The 17,477-nt window shown below is 49.1% G+C and overlaps 1 protein-coding gene across 3 annotated transcripts in view; it reads left to right on the forward strand.

Moving 5' to 3' along the window:
- Window positions 1-11,132, forward strand: part of PXDN (peroxidasin) — a 110,485-nt gene extending 99,353 nt beyond the window's left edge. For all 3 annotated transcript variants that reach the window (XM_063713804.1, XM_024242165.3, XM_024242164.3), the window contains 4 exons: window positions 3,696-3,816; window positions 4,138-4,270; window positions 7,449-7,562; window positions 8,688-11,132. In XM_063713804.1, coding sequence (XP_063569874.1) covers window positions 3,696-3,816; window positions 4,138-4,270; window positions 7,449-7,562; window positions 8,688-8,807 — 488 coding nt within the window. In that variant the 3' untranslated portion in view covers window positions 8,808-11,132. The remainder of the gene's footprint in view (window positions 1-3,695; window positions 3,817-4,137; window positions 4,271-7,448; window positions 7,563-8,687) is intronic.
- Window positions 11,133-17,477: the final 6,345 nt, after the last annotated feature.

The following is a 17,477-nucleotide window of genomic DNA, read 5'->3' on the forward strand; positions in this document are numbered from 1 at the left end:
GAAAGAAGCATATCAAATATATCAGGTTTTCTTAAAAATTAATCTGAATGTTCTAAATATCTGTAACGTAAATGACTGAAGATAGATGTTATAAAATATCTCGTGAGATGCCCTGCAGGTAGGAGGTGGTCTCATGATTGGCGCACGGGGCCCTATAGCTGAGGGATGCCCTGATATCAATCCCACAGCCCCGGCACTCGTGCCCTGGCGTGCCAGGTCCGTCTTCCCAGCAGAGGCATCAGTGGCCGGCTGTGTGCGGCGATGGTTCTCCTGGCTGAGTTCCTGCTTCGCATTCCTAACTCCCAGTCTTGGTTAACCTCCATTTCCATTACTAATTTGAACGTAATTTTGGCTTTATTCAAACTATGATCAGAGCCCCATAAAATACCAAACTGGGGATGTTTAGAACCCAAGTTGTGGAGCACTCACTCTTGTGGTGAGAGAAGCAGGGCCCATCACAATGGGGGGATCTGGGGACCTGCGGTGAGCGGTGAGCGTGACCAGGAGGTGGGGCCAGACCCCGGCCTCACCCGGCACTCTGTGGAGCTTGTGGTGTCTGTGGACACTTGGTAGTTTAAGAAGAGACATACAAAGTTCAGACACTGTACACATATTCTCCACCACCTCATTTTTCCTGAAGTAATATTTCTGGCCAAGATCTTATTTAATTTAGTAAGCGTTGAAATATCTGCATTGATAATAGAGCTGTGTTTTAGCAGCTTCTTCTTAGAGAGTGCGTGCCTGTGTGTCTGTGTGCGACTGTAGGGGGTGTTTGTGGAGTGTGTGTTCCTGTGGGGGGTGTGTGTGATTTAATTCTGCATCTGCCTCCTCATCTGGCCCCCCCCACCACCCACACATGCATGCAGGGAAGCATATATGATAGGAGAATTCACATAAAAAATAAAATTATGCTTGCTAGGTACCCAATTTTCCAAATTATTTACATGCTTGTTATTACATCTGTTGGAAACGTATATCTTTTTATTGTTTTGTTTTGTTTTTGTTTTTGTTTTATATCCTCACTGGTTTATCCAATTCAAAATGCTTTTCTACAAGCATGGTAGAAAATTTGTTCTGTTTGTAGAAAATTGTGCTCTTGAAAATGATTAGGAAAAGCCAATGATACAAAAACCCATTTTCTGATAACTTTACCAGGCCCCTGTTAGCTGCTTATTAAGAAGTACAGCCAGGTTTTCTGCTCTTTTGCTAAGAAAATCCAAAGTTCTTTGAAAGACTTCATCTTTAAAGCCAGTCTTTGTTCCCCTCATGTTACAAGTCCCTCCTCCTCTCAGGGCACTGTGAGAGAGGCTTAGCTGCCTGAAGCAATTGCTGACATTGTTTCCTCCGGATACTTTTCCCTCTTAAAATACCAGGCATGGCCTTAAGTTGACACAGCTTAGAGAATACTTGATAAGCTTTACCTGTTTTTATTTTACCCCAAAAGCCATATCTAAATACAGCAGAAAAATACAAAAACAGAACTCAGATTTGACAGAACCAAATGTCAATTGCTATTTACTTTTCAATTAAACTTTTTAAAAAGACACATTGGGGGCTGGGCGGTGGCACATGCCTATAATCCCAGCACTTTGGGAGGCTGAGGCAGGTGGATCACCTGAGGTTAGGAGTTCGAGACTAGTCTGGCCAACATGGTGAAACCCCGTCTCTACAAAAATACAAAAATTAGCCAGGTGTGGTGGCAGGCACCTGTAATCCCAGCTAGATGGGAGGCTGAGGCAGGAGAATCACTTGAACCCAGGAGGCAGAGGTTGCAGTGAGCTGAGATGGTGCCATTGCACTCCAGCCTGGGCAACAAGAGCAAAACTGTCTCAAAAAAATAAAAAGACACATTTAAAGCGAATGTCCTTGAGCTGCAACTCTTCATCATTCACTTCATTGATGCCTACATCCATAGTGTAGCTGTGTGGTGTCTGCACTAGGTCCGGGAAGCCAGCCTGCTCCTGGCTTGGCCAGCCTGGGCAGCACAGAGCAGGTGCAGGCCAGGCCGCTGAGCAGGGGTGGCCCAGCTGTGCCCTGGGGCATGAGGAAGAGACGGCCATCCTGGAGGGATGGAGGTCCCATCAAAGAGTTCTGGGGTTGGGGCTGGTGTGCGCTTTGGCAGGGACCCCACAGTGCCTGGGACCGTGTCCTGGCCCTGCTGCTTCCCTGTCACCCTGTAATTCTACCGGGGACCCACCCCAGACCTGCACAGCCCTGGATGGACCTGCCACCTGCCAGTGAGGCTCATTCTTGTCCCTGGGTGTTGCTGGGAGGGGCTGCGGTAGTCTGGGAGGCAGCTGCTGTTTTATGATGTATTTGTGTGCCCAGGAGTTTTAAGAAACTCTGCCATTCTCTGCTCCTGAGATTTGTGGGTGGAATCAGCGAGGGGTCCAGCCAGCTGGGTTTACTCAGAAGCTGTATAGTTAACTGTGGAAATAAACAGTGGGTCATTCAGTGGGACTGTTTATGGGCTCCGCTGTGGAGGCAGAGGGGGCTTTAGGTCTCTGTCTTGAAGATACTCTTTCCAGCCAGTCAGGCAAATGCTAGACCAGAAGGAGCTGGCTGCCCTTCAAGGGAGACAGGAAAGCTGGCATGGGGTCTGAGGTTTATGCTGCACGTGCCTCTTCTCTTCTCATAGAATTTCTACTCCAGTGGCTTCCTGAGACATTAGCATTTTGCAAAGGTCCATATTTGCCCTTCACTTTCGTGCTCTGCCACAGCTTTCTTGGGTGAGGATGATGTACAAGACAGACCGAACACCCCATCACTTCGTTAGATAGTGTGTCCACAGGGCCCAGGTGGGACACGGCACTGAGGGCCCCTCACTCACCTGGGGACCAGGAGGGACACGGCACTGAGGGCCCCTCACTCACCCGGGGACCAGAAGGGACACGGCACTGAGGGCCCCTCACTCACCCGGGGCTCAGGTGGGACCCGGCACTGAGGGCCCCTCACTCACCCGGGGCTCAGGTGGGACCCGGCACTGAGGGCCCCTCACTCACCCGGGGACCAGGAGGGACACGGCACTGAGGGCCCCTCACTCACTCGGGGCTCAGGTGGGACCCGGCACTAAGGGCCCCTCACTCACCCGGGGACCAGGAGGGACACGGCACTGAGGGCCCCTCACTCACCCGGGGCTCAGGAGGGACCCGGCACTGAGGGCCCCTCACTCACCCGGGGCTCAGGTGGGAGCCACACCTAGGCAGGAGGTGTTTGGGCGACATTCAGGAGAAGCAGGGTCAGGCCGCCTTTTGTCTGACAGTGTGATACGGGGAGTGTAGTATAATTTTAAAGGCACTCCAGGGTGCAGATTGTCACCTGGCCATAGGGGAGGGACCCCCAGAAACAGCAGACTCTGATCTCCGAGGCAGAGTGCCTGAGCCTTCCTCTGTGGGTGGAGGGAACTCCGCAAGGGTGTGGTTAGATGGCGTGGTGGGCTTCCTCAGTGCGCCCAGCTGTCCTCAGGGCGGCCAGCACCATGAGGTCACGAGGGCTGGGGCACAGGTGGGGAGAGGCTTGGCCCCTCAGACCAGGAGAACAAGAGCTGCAGACCAGCTGCCAGGTTGCCTGACTGAAAGGTGCCACAGTTTGCTCCACAGGCAGCCAGTGAAGACGTCATAGTCGGCAGGATGTGCTTAATTTCCCCGAGGTCAGAGCCTTCAGAGCTGACATGCTGCTTTGTGCTTCCATTTTAGACTGTAGGACCAGGGGGCAGTTCAATGCCTTTTCCTATCATTTCCGAGGCAGACGGTCTCTTGAGTTCAGCTACCAGGAGGACAAGCCGACCAAGAAAACAAGACCACGGAAAATACCCAGGTATGGTGGTCTCTGAGGTCAAATGATGTGCAGAGGGGCCCTCGCACTTCGGGCATCGGGCAGTAGGACCGGCATCCTGCTGTGGGCCTGTGGCGAGGATGGTTCCTGTCAGGGACGTCCCGGGGCACTGGGGGCCAGGCTGCAGCCTGCGTCCTGCTGTGCTGCCCGCTCAGAACATCAGGGGCGGTGCACACCCAGGAAACCTTGAAATGAGACCCAGCTCAGAGCATCAGGGGCGGTGCACACCCAGGAAACCTTGAAATGAGACCCGGCGTGACCTGCCGAGGTTATATTTCCCTCCTCCTCCTTTCCCCTCACCAGTGTTGGGAGACACGGGGAACATCTCAGCAACAGCACCTCAGCCTTCAGCACACGCTCAGATGCACCTGGGACAAATGACTTCAGAGAGTTTGTTCTGGAAATGCAGAAGACCATCACAGACCTCAGAACACAGGTGAAGTGCCTGGGGGCCTGTGTCTCCCCCTCCAAGATTCCACAGCAGCACAGCCCTGCCCGAACCTTCCGGGTATAGTGCTTTATTCCCAGGCGACTGTTCAACTGCCCACACGGGACCCCGACCCTGGAGCCTTGGGGGTGTCATTTCTGCATGCTGGGACGGGCCGGGCCATGTGCCACTGGTGTCCCTGGGTTTCCCAGCAGATGGGGGTCACTGGGCAGGGGCAATCTGTGTCACGGCCGTGGGACTGCCAGCCAGGTAACCTTGCTGGAGGGAACACAGGATTAGGATGCTGTAGAAGAGTTCAAACATGAAGTCCTGTTCTTAAGCCTCTTATTCAAGAATAACACTGAATCATCTCTCCCAGAGCGTGGTAAGGAGGCATTTCCAGGTCAGCCCTCCACACCCTGATCCAGCCTCTCCGGGTGTGAGGAAAGTCCTGGTGTCTGTGGTACGACCACAGGGATTTTCAGACGGGGCTCTTCTCTGGCGCTCTGCGGAAATGAGTTCTGTCCTCTCCTTCCTATCCCAGGAACTTACTTCTGCTTTCTCCAGCGCCTGCGGTGGGGGTTGTCTCTGGGATTTTACGTAAGGGGGTAGAGACTGAGATCTATGGCTAAAATAAAAGGAAGTGCAGTCACTCCGCTGGTGTGGATGGATTTACAGGGTACGCAGGTGCTGGCTGTCTGCAGCACATTTAGTCTGTAAGCACAGCTCCTTTCCTACTCACAGGACTCTTAGCCCTTAGGTTTGGGAGAAACTTCTGTCATCTCCTAGTGTAGCCCCAAGGTTACCCCCAGCCACAGGGAGAGGTACCCTGACTGCTCCTGTGCTGCCCCCTCATCCCGTGCAGCTGCAGGTCCTCCTGCCTCTGCAGCCTAGAGACCAGGTGCAAGTCCTCACGCAGCTGTCAGAGTGGACAGTGTGTGGCAGGTCCTCCTGCTTCTGCAGCCTAGAGACCAGGTGCAAGTCCTCACGCAGCTGTCAGAGTGGACAGCATGTGGCAGGTCTTCCTCCGTCTGCAGCCTAGAGACCAGGTGCAAGTCCTCACGCAGCTGTCAGAGTGGACAGCATGTGGCAGGTCTTCCTCCGTCTGCAGCCTAGAGACCAGGTGCAAGTCCTCACGCAGCTGTCAGAGTGGACAGCATGTGGCAGGTCTTCCTCCGTCTGCAGCCTAGAGATCAGGTGCCCATCCCCTGGCAGCTGCCCAAGTGGACAGCATGCATTGTTCACTCAGCTGCACCTGGCAATAGGAGAGAAGCAGAGACAAACCCAGGCTGACCCTTGGGGTCCGTGCTGGGGCCTGGGTGCCCTAGGGGGGTCCACTGGGGAGGGGGGGTCTGTGAACTCCAAGGTTTTTCAGGGCAGGCCTTGTGCACAGGTGACCCTGGACAGCAGAGCAGAGGCAGAGGGGGACCAGCCACCCCACCTATGTCTGCAAATACCAACGCCCTGTGCCCTCCCATGTTGTTGATTCTGTCCACAGTGCTGGACTTCCCTTCCACCCTCAGGATGAACGGGCAGCTCCCTGGGTGGCAGCGCTAGGTCTGAGAAATGCGGATGTTCCTTGTGATTTTGCGGCCGGCGGCAACACAGGGTGTGTTCCGTCTGTGGTCATTTCCCTGCACCCCATGTGTGCAGAGATGTTCATGTATCTTGGTGACTGCAGAGGCGCACATGGGCCGGCGTGGTCACTGCTTCTCTCTGGCTGTGAATTAAAGCAGGTCAGCTGCAGACACAGAGGTGACATGCAGGTCACCTGGAACCTCTGCAGACTGTCCTGGCTGCCACCCCCAAGTGCTCTCTGACCTGGAACCTCCGCAGGCCATCCTGGCTGCCACCCCTAAGTGCTCTCTGGCCCCTGTGCCACTGTTCCTGAGGCTTCCCTCTTTTTTTTTTTTTCCCCCATGGTTTCAGCTAGAAAGTTCTAAGCTTTGGTAACTTAAGTGCCAGTTGCTAATGAATGAGGCATACAGGAAAGATGGCTTTCATTTAGAAGCTGTATGTGAGGCGTTTCCCAAAGTGAGTAGCTGTTTGGCTAGTTAGGACTTAGATGTCCAGCTGTCATTATGAAATGCAGATGGTACGGGGAGGGGGCGTCCACCTTTTTCAGCATGGTGTGTGCATAGGTGAGACACTGCTCCTGTACAGGCTGGGGACCACACACTTATGGCTGACAGGAGACCAAAGAAGATCTTTTAATTGAAATAAGGAAGAGGGTGGCTTGCTGAAGTTATTCACAGCCATCATCGTGGATCGGTCAAAGCAGACAGCCTCACCTGTGGCTGAACATGCTTTATGAGAAGGCTTGAAGTTATTCACATCCCTCATCGTGGATCGGTCAAAGCAGACAGCCTCACCTGTGGCTGAACATGCTTTATGAGAAGGCTTATTAGAAGAATTGGGATATATATGATAAATAATTTGTGTTCATTTCAGACATCACGGACGGTTTAGGTTCACTTGCAAGGGACAGAAAACCCCAAATCAGGATGGTTTTAATGAGGTGTGCGAGTTTACTTTTCTCTCACTCGTGGAGATTGCTGGACCCTCCGCAGTGCAGGGTCCCTGCTGTGGCTTGGTGCTGTGCTGTGGGTGGCCTCTTCCCAAGGTCACCTCATGGCCCAGGCATTTCCGGCCACCGTCACCCTGTCTGCGCCCCGGCCCTGCAAGATGCAAGAGAGGGTTTGAGGAAGGAGACCCTTCCAGGAGGCTCCTGCTACCCCTGTGCATGGCATAGCAGTTGGAAAGGGCGCCTTGTTATACGGCCCCGTGCTTCCAGAGAAAAGCCAGTGGTGTTGTTACTTGGAAAATAAGGCAGACTTGACTCTGGGGATTCTGAGTGATCATTGTTCGTTCTGGTGGAAGTGTAGGTGCAGGACGTTCTTGTCATCTGGTTGAATCTTGCTCCCACAGTCCTCTGAGAACGTCGCCTTTGTGACCAAGGCTTTTATTTGACAGGACGGTGGTGGAAACGTCTTCCATTGGGGCGTTTGGTTACCCATCGCCAGTCTAATAAGGACATTGGAGATTCTGTAAAAGTTCTTCAGAAATATTCCCCTCAAATGTTGTTTATTTTAAGGCATTATTTTCAGTGAAATAACATCTTTTAATACAAGAGCCAAGCTGTTACTCTGAAGTGGCCAATGAATGAATGTTCTTTGCTTTGCTGCAGATAAAGAAACTTGAATCACGGCTCAGTACCACAGAGTGCGTGGATGCCGGGGGCGAATCTCACGCCAACAACACCAAGTGGAAAAAGGATGCATGCACCATTTGTGAATGCAAAGTGAGTATGGGGGGGGGGGGGGTCTGTCTTCATGCCCTAAGGTATACCCAAGTCCGAGAGTCCCATGTGACCACTCAGGTGGGTGGGCCAGAGGTCAGGGCCAGGCCCCTCCCCGCCCACCTGTGCCGGCCTCCATCCCTCCTTCACTCCTATGGAAGCACCAGGCAAGCCCAGCTCTCTGTCCACAGAGGACGTGCTAGGAGACCCAGAACCTCAGAATGGTCCACCCCACAGAGGGCGGGCAGCCCCTACTCTGTGCAGGGCCACCTGGGGCTGCTTGTGTGTACTGGCTTCACCTCCCACCAGCTGTGGCAGGAATACTCATGCCATGGAAACCCATGAATGGGGCAGATCAGCTCCTCCCTGCAGAGCTGGTGGGTAAACACTGACGTGCCCACCACTGTCCCTGTCCCATCTCCCATCAGGGCTGCGGGTGTTACAGAGGTCACTGGGGTCCCTGCAGAAGGGAGACTGGTGGCAGGTGGAGGGTGCCCTGGTGCCGGCAATGGACAGACGTCTGGCTGGAACCAGGCTCTGTGGAAAGCTTGGGGCATAGTGTGAGGAGGCAGGATGGTGAGAACAGCGGGCCAGCCTGGGCACCACACTTGCCATGGCCATTGGGAGAGGGCGCATCAGTGTCCCTGAGCTGGTCAGGTTTGGGAAGGGCAGACCGGGGAAGAGCAAAGCCCTGTCCCTTCCCCCTTCTCTCTAGTCCCATCCTGCTTCCTGACAACGCCCACTCCCAGACACAGTCCGAGGGGATCCAGGTGTGAGGTGGGAGGATGTGCCCAGCTGGTGGTCTTGGCCCCTCAGGGTGAGAGGACCGTGGGCATGGACGGAAGGGTGTGATGGGAGCCTCAGGGAGACTTGTTATGGGGGCTCCCATTAACTCGTACCTGTCAGCAACTATGAAATCCTTAGAGAACCACAAAACCCATGCCCACAGGGCAAGCACAGCGGGCAAGGCAGGGGCCTCAGGGCAAGGCCTGACTCATGGCTGTGGCTGACACCTGTCCCAGAGCTGACAGGCTGTGCTCACCTGAAGGCCATCCCAGAGCTGACAGGCTGTGCTCACCTGAAGGCCATCCCAGAGCTGACAGGCTGTGCTTTGTCTCTCTTCTCCAGGATGGGCAGGTCACCTGCTTCATAGAAGCTTGCCCCCCTGCCACCTGTGCTGTCCCCGTGAACATCCCAGGGGCCTGCTGTCCAGTCTGCTTACACAAGAGGGCGGAGGAAAAGCCCTAGGCTCCTGGGAGGCTCCTCAGAGTTTGTCTGCTGTGCCATCGTGAGATCAGGTGGCCGATAGCAGGGAGCTGCAGGCTGCAGACCAGGAAACACCCAGAACTCGTGACATTTCATGACAACGTCCAGCTGGTGCTGTTACAGAAGGCAGTGCAGGAGGCTTCCAACCAGAGCATCTGCAGAGAAGGAGGCGGAGCAGGTGCCCGAAGGGAAGCAGGCAGGGGTCCTAGCTTCACGTTAGACTTCTCAGGTTTTTATTTAATTCTTTTAAAATGAAAAATTGGTGCTACTATTAAATTGCACAGTTGAATCATTTAGGCGCCTAAATTGATTTTGCCTCCCAACACCATTTCTTTTTAAATAAAGCAGGATACCTCTATATGTCAGCCTTGCCTTGTTCAGATGCCAGGAGCTGGCAGACCTGTCACCTGCAGGAGGGGTGAGTCTCGGAGCTGCCAGAGGGGCTCACCGAAATCGGGGTTCCATCACAAGCTATGTTTAAAAAGAAAATTGGTGTTTGGAAAATGCAACAGAACCTTTGATGAGAGTGTTCACAGGGACACTGTCTGGGGGTGCAGTGCAAGCCCCCGGCCTTTTCCCTGGGAACCTCTGAGCTCCTCCTTCCTCTGGGCTCTCTGTAACATTTCAGCACGCGTCAGCATCTAATCCCAAGACAAACATTCCCGCTGCTCGAAGCAGCTGTATAGCCTGTGACTCCCCGTGTGTCAGCTCCTTCCACACTTGATTAGAACATTCATAAACCACATTTAGAAACAGATTTGCTTTCAGCTGTCACTTGCATACGTACTGCCTAGTTGTGAACCAAATGTGAAAATCCTCCTTCATCCCATTGTGTATCTGACACCTGCCGAGGGCCAATTGTGTGCGTTGACAACGCCACTCCCAGCCGGCCCTGGTTGCGTCCACGTCCTGAACAAGAGCCGCCTCCGGATGGCTCTTCCCAAGGAAGGAGGAGCTTGAGTGTCGGGAACTGTCTAACTTCAGGTTGTGTGAGTGCGTTAAAAAAAAAAAAAAAGAATCCCTATACCTCATTTGTATTTTTAAAATGCATGATGTTTTATGAAATTTTGTCCATTTTTTAGGTATTAGATATGACAGAAAAACCATTTCCACTATGCAAAGTTCTTTTAGAAGTCAGTGAAAATCAACTCTCATACCTCATGGTCTCTCTTTAATTGACCAAAACCTTCCATTTTTCTCTAAATACAAAGCGATCTGTGTTCTGAGCAACCTTTCCCCGAACACACAGCTTCAGTGCAGCACAGCACGCTGACCTGAGTACCCACCGTGTGCCAGGCACAGTGCTGGGCACACGAGGCACCAAGGTCCGGGCCACCTGCCCGCAGCAGGGCCCAGCTGAGGTGGTGGAGGAGGAAGCCCCTGAGGTCACGGGCCATTTCAGTTCAGGGTGGCAGGTGTCCAGCACTGGAGTATGGCATCGAGGCTTCCATGGGGTGGGGGAGGCCAGCTTCCTTCTGACAGGATGGGCACATACAGTGCCTGGTGTGATTTGTGCACGACCCATGTTCCAGATGCACATCCTCCCAAGGAGACACCCAGACCCTTCCAGCACGAGCCGGCCAAGTTGCTGTGGTGGAGGCAGCATTTCAGCTGTGAGGAAGGTCATTGGATTCATGTGTTTTATCTGTAAAAATGGTTGTCTTGACTTCTTATCCTCATATTGGTAAATGATTGATAAAAATTGGTTGGCGTTTCATGACATGTGGACTTCGTTTGAAACAGCAAGTCAAATGTAGTGACCAAATTGTTGAAGAGATTTCTGTAAAATAGGAAATGTGTAAGTTTGTCTAAAAGCTGATGGTTATGTAAGTTGCTCAGGCACTGGGAGTATTCTGTGCCTCTTACACGCCCTGGAGGCCTCGCGGTCTCAGTACTGAGGTGGCACACCTGCGGCACACCTGTGGCACACCTGCGGCACACCTGCGGCACACCTGCATAATGTGCGGTCTGGTCCAGTCACAAGGAATTGTGTTGTCTAAGCCAAAGGGGGAAGCTGACTGTGATTTACCAAAAAAAATTCCGTAATTCAACCCAAAATGTCTGCGGAATCACCAGTTTGATACTCTCTGTAATCAGATCAGTGGGCAGTGCCTGGGTGAACGTGTCTAGCAGCCACTGTGCGGGATCGCTGTAACAGGAGTGGAATGTACATATTTATTTACTTTTCTAACTGCTCCAACAGCCAAATGCCTTTTTTATGACCATTGTATTCAGTTCATTACCAAAGAAATGTTTGCACTTTGTAATGATGCATTTCAGTTCAAATAAATGGGTCACATTTTCAAATGGAGAATGGCTTTATTTTTTTTAACTGAAACCACTACGTGAGGCTAAAACTTTTCCAGGTGAGATGAAAAGCCTGAGAAGGGAAGGAGGTAGGTCCAGGAAGAAGCCCCAGAACTGTCCTAGTCACTAATCATTTTGTGACTAAATGTGAAAAAATTACTAAAAATAAGGTATCAGATAAAGTTGACTTCCTTTTCCGAAGCAGCCGGGATGCTTTAACCCGACTGAATTTTGGCAGGTGGGAGTGAGCTCTTGGGAAAAACCTCTGGCAAATAAATGCCCTTGTCTCCTGGGATCTTTGTGTTGTGGAAAAGGACATTTCTTTGTCAGAGAGGAATGTATAAGCAACTCACACACCGACACACCGAGGTGTCTGTGATGGGCAGATGCTTTTCCAGAAGCAAGAGCGCAGGTCAGGAGGGGACAGTGCACGGAAGACACTCCCTTTCCAGGCCTGAGCCATGTGTGGCTCTGCGGTCAGAAGTCGGGGATGACATGTGACAATTGCTGAGCCCCTCAGGCTGTGGATGGGTAGGATAGAGGATGCTGCTCTAAAGGAAACTGGAATGGATCTGAGGGCATCTTTATAGGGCCTGGAAAAAATACTACTCGTCTATGTAAGGAGAAAAATGAAATATTAACGAAAATTAAATATTATGTTGTTAAAATTGCCAAATCGTTTCAAAATTAGAATGAGAAATTGAGCTGCTTTCATGGAATGTTTATGAACATGGGATGAACACTCCTCAATCAACAAAAGACAAATTAGGTGCTTTTCTGTCACGAGGGAACGAGTGCCATATACCAATTTTAATTTAAATGAAATGCCTAATACAAAACTAGCAAAAGTTAACCATATGTATCTTGTTTTAATAATATGTACAATGCATTGAAACATTCCTATTGCTTTTTGTTATTAACAATACCTGTTTCTGGTGTGCAAAATTATATGTCAAATGACATAAATACAGGCATACCTGGGAGATATTGTGGCTTCAGTTCCAGACCACCACAATCAGTGACTATCTCAATAAAGCAAGTCATACAATTTTTTTGGTTTCCTGGTGCGTATAAAAGCTGTGTTCACATTATACTATGGTCTATGACATGCACAAAAGCAATATGTCTAAAAAATGTACATACCTTAATTTAAAAATACTTTATTGCTAAAAATAGTGAACGATCATCTGAGCCTTCAGTGAGCTGTAATCTCTTTGCTGGTGGAGGGTCTTGTGTTGGTGTTAATGGCTGCTGACTGATTAGGGTGGTGGTTGTTGAAAGCTGGGGTGGCTGTGTCAATTTTGGAAAGTAAGACAAAATGAAGCTTAGCGCATTGGTTTAGCCTTACTTTCATGAAAGATTTATTTGTAGCAAGGGATGTTGTTTGATAGCATCTTACCCACAGAATTACTTATTTCAACATTGGAGTCAGTCCTCTTAAACCCTGCTGCTGCTTTATCACATAAACTTAATGGAATATTCTAAATCCTATGTTGTCATTTCAACAGTGTTCACAGTATCTTCACCAGGAGTAGAGTCCATCTCAAGAAACCACTCTCTTTGCTCATCCCCAAGAAGCAACTCCTCATCCATTCAAGATTGATCATGAGATTGCAGCAATTCAGTCCCATCTTTAGACTCCACTTTAATTCTCTTGCTATTTCTACCACATCTGCAGTTACTGCCTCCACTGAAGTCTTGAACCCCTCAGAGTCATCCATGAGGGCAGGAATCAACTTTTTTTTAACAGGCACTCCTGTTAGTGTGTATATTTTGACCTGCTCCCATGGATCATAAATATTTTAATAGCATCTAGAGTGGCGAATTCTTTCCAGAAGGTTTCAGTTTACTTTGCCCCAATCCATTAGAAGAATCACTATCTATGGCAGCTACAGCCTAATGAAATGATTTCTTACTTGAAAGTCAAAATTATAACTTGATCCATGGGCTGCAGAATGGATGTTGTGTAAACATTCATCTCTTTGTACATCCCCATCAGAGCTCTTGCATGACCAAGTGCATTGTCAATGAGCAATAATATTTTGAAGATAATTGATTTTTTCTGAGCAGTAGGTCTCAAGAGTGGGCCTAAAATATTCAGTAAATCGTGCCATAAACATATGTGCTGTCCTCCAGGCTTTGTTCCATTTATAAAGCATGGGCAGAGTTGATTTAGCATAATTCTTAAAGGTCTGAAGATTCTGAGAAGTAAATGAACATTGACTTCAACTTAAGGTCACCAGCTGCACCAGCCATGACAAGAGAGTCACCTTGTCCTCTGAAGCGTTGAAGTCAGGCATTGACTTCTCTCCAGCTATGAAAGTCCGAAATGCATCTTCTTCCAATAGAAGGCTGTTTTGTCTACATGGAAAATCTGTTGTTTAATGCAGCCATCTTCATCAGTGATCTCAGAGCTTCTGGAGAACTTGCTGCAGCTTCTCCATCAGCACTTGCTGCTTCTCCTTGCTTTTATGCCGTGGAGATGGCTTCTTTCCTTAAACCTCAGAACCAACCTCTGCTAGCTTCAGAATCTTATTTCTGCAGCTTCCTCACGACTCTCAGCTTTCATAGAATTGAATGGAATTAGGGCCTTACTCTGTTAGGCTTTGGCTTAAGGGAATGTTGTGTCTGACTTACCTTGTATCCAGACCATTCAAACTTTCTCCATATCAGCCATAAGGCTGTCTCACTTATTATTGTGTTTCATCATTAGTGTGTTCACTGGGGTAGCACTTTTAATTCCCTTCAAGAACTTTTTCTTGGCATTCACGACTTGGTTGTTTGGCACAAGAGACCTGGCATTTGGCCAATTTCAGCTTTCAACATGCCTTCCTCACTAAGCTGAATCATGTTTAGCTTTTGATTTCAAGTGAGAGACATGTGACTCTTCCTTTCACTTGAACACTTAGGGTCATTGTAGGATTATTAATTGGTCTAATTTCAATATTATTGTGTCTCAAGGAATAGGGAGGTCTGAAGAGAGGGAGAATAACCCATCCGGGACCCAAAACAATTAATAGTAACGTCAAAGTTCATTGATCACAGATCACCATAACAGATATCATGAAAAAGTTTCAAATATTGCAAGAATTACCAAAAGGTTGCCAGAGACACAAAGTAAGCACGTTACCACAAAAATGGCCCCATTGGATTTGCTCCACACAGAGTTGCCACAAACCTTTAATTTGTAAAAAAAAAAAAAAAAAAAAAAAAAAGCTATATCTGTGGGCTGGGCATGGTGGCTCACACCTGTAATCCCAGCACTTTGGGAGGCCAAGGTGGGTGGATCACCAGAGGTCAGGAGATTGAGACCAGCCTGGCCAACATGATGAAACCTCGTCTGTACTAAAAATACAAGACATTACTCAGGCGTGGTGGCGGGTGCCTGTAGTCCCAGCTACTTGGGAGGATGAGGCAGGAGAATCGCTTGAACCCAGGGAGGCAGAGGTTGCAGTGAGCTGAGATTGCGCCACTGCACTCCAGCCTGGGTGACAGAGCGAGACTCCAACTCAAGAAAAAAGAAGAAAAAATGCACTATCTGTGAAGCGCAATAAATCAAAGCATAAAATGAGTTGTGCCTGTGGTTTTTGGTTTGTCAAAGCATTCACCAAAAGATTCTCACATGCGTTTAGTGAACTTCCCAAATGTTTTCTGACAAAGTTTCAGGAAGGCATCTGATTGGCACCTACTGAGTTTCATGCAACTGTTTTTCTGGTGAAACCAATTTATCACCACCCACAATTCTAGTCATGACATTCTAGAATCTCGGAGATGGAATAGATGAGTGAGCAAAGTGTATTTGCAAAAGAGTCATCTATTCCTAAGCTATCACATGCTTTAAGTTTATCCAAGTCCCCACCATGTGACCAGTTGGGAGCCTCAGCTTGAACGGATTTAAGATTATCCTGTAATTACAGATGAGGAAAAATGGTCCTAGAGGGCTGGCCACATTGCACCAGGCCACCAAACAATATGAGAGCTCATCCAACATCAGCCCAGCCCCATGCGCTGTTGCACACAGCTGTGAGCATTGCACCTGCCCGATACCCCAGCCTGCCGGTATCCACCCCGGTTTGCACACCACTGTGAGGAAGCATGCCCCTTTATGGCTCCTTAGCTCAGTCCTGCTGATGGGTTGCCATTCCCAAGTTGTCCTTAACGTCCTAGTGGCTATAACAAAGGCACCAAACAGCCACTACAGTTTTGGTTTTCATGTATCAAGTGTTAAGCCTTTGTGCTTAAAATCTTCACATTTTAGGTTTACTTTCATTTATATTTATGGTAACAAATATGCTCACATCCCAAATCTGGAGATATTGACAGTCAGTTAGCATGTTTGAATCTGGAAGATTCCTGAAACTCCAGTAATGACTGTTTTTATGTTTGTGGGATTTGTTAAAAATAACTCAGTCTGTGTTCACCATCACAGTATCTGGGTTTTCTTTGTTCCAACTGTGGGGACTCCAGAGGGTGGAAGCCAAGGTTGAAAGCCTAACATCTCCGTTGTCCTTCCCATTATGTTGTGAACGTGTCCCTAACTTAACAAAGTGATCCTTTTTCCATCATAACTCTAGATGTCACCCTTATGGTCTAGTACAATACCGCCAAGAAACCACAGTTTTCAGGAATCGCTTTGTGGTTACTGGTTTGGTGCTGCGGAGGACGGAAGGAAACACTGTGTACCCCTTTATCAGTTGCAGTGACTGTTCAGATATGGACGGTAAACAGGTGTGGCTTTTCCATTACCGTGGTTTGGGGAAGAGAAGGAATAGAAATCCAGATTTTCATTATTATTATTTTTTTCTGACCTTGAGCATAATCTTAAGTTATAGGGAAAATTTTATCTTCAATGTGTTTTATCAAAAACATACCTCCTTAATGATTATTAACCCGCAATTAAAAACTGTAAGTGGACCATCCTGGCTAACATGGTGAAACCCTGTCTCTACTAAATATACAAAAAAATTAGCCGGGTGTGGTGGTGGATGCCTATAGTCCCAGCTACTCGGGAGGCTGAGGCAGGAGAATGGCATGAACCCAGGAGGTGGAGCTTACAGTGAGCCAAGATCGTGCCACTGCACTCTAGCCTGGGTGACAGAGCGAGACTCCGTCTCAAAAAAAAAAACAAAGAAAAAAAAGAAACCCTAAGTTAAGTAACTCTGTGATGTTATCGTCACATGCTTTTAAAATTGTCTGCATCCTTCCCAGCATGCAAACTGCTTTTCTTGTTGTTTTGTCCTCAAGAAGCAAACTCATCAGGATGTAGGAATGGAGCCTGGCTGAGTGACTAGTATGCACCTGTTTATAGAGGAAGTTCCTGGAAAACATTCATGTTTGTATTATTTAAAAATTACTGCACCAGAAATTAACTCAGAGAATGACCACTGGTCATCATTTCTTATGATTCAGGGTGTGTAGGGGAAGGGAGCAGGATGTTTGACGCCGTGTTGTGGCCGCGCGCTCTGTGGATACTCGGGACCCTGAGCTTGCCGGGAAGGCTCTGGGCTGCGCTGTGTCCAGCGGCCTCTCTCTAACTCCTCGGTGCCTCCCATGCCCTGCAGTCAGGAACTGCTGGACCCAAGACTCGAACCCACTGCCTCTGACCTTGGGTCGGGTACTCTCTTCATTTTACCAAATGTAGAGAGACAATGTCTACATTGAATTAAAACTTTGATTTGTTCCATGCTAGCCCCGAAACACGGATAGAATTGCAGAGCTCATTCGAAGCTTCGCATCCGAAAGACAGAATCGTGTAACTTTAGGAACCTGAGTGCTTGAAATAAAATGACTGCAATTTATTAGCTCTGTGGCCTTTACCAACTCACGTGACCTTTCCAAATCTTTTTTTTCTTTGTAAACCAGAGAGAATTACACCGTCCACCTTGTGAGTCTGCTGTACAGATGACCTGAGATGTTCCTATCAAAGTGCTTAGCTCAGGCATAGGAGCTGAATTCTCCTTTCCTGCTCGTTTGAGCACAGCCTTGCCCCTAAAGCCCTCAGGCTCAGAGTCCCTCCCCCACATCCCATAATTACTTTTAGAAAAACACAGAGACTCACTCATGCTTTCCGGCAGCAGGGAAAAGAGAAGATTCTGGACCTCTTCCCTGACTTCCTACACTGCCTGAAGGTAAAGGCAACGAAGTTATGATGAGAAGCAGCCGAAGTTATGATGAGAAGCAGCCGCATCAGACCCAGAACATCTGGCAATTAGAGGCCAGTGGCTAATAGCTCAAGCCTTGCCGAGGCCAGGAATGTGGTTACAAAAGACGGTGCACCTGGGCCCAGCGGGAGCCTTCCAGAAACTGCCACACAGCCCTCCCCAGAACCCCTCCTTCCTGAGTGAC

Source organism: Pongo abelii, chromosome 12 (genome assembly GCF_028885655.2).
Source record: "Pongo abelii isolate AG06213 chromosome 12, NHGRI_mPonAbe1-v2.0_pri, whole genome shotgun sequence".
Lineage (NCBI taxonomy): Eukaryota > Metazoa > Chordata > Mammalia > Primates > Hominidae > Pongo > Pongo abelii.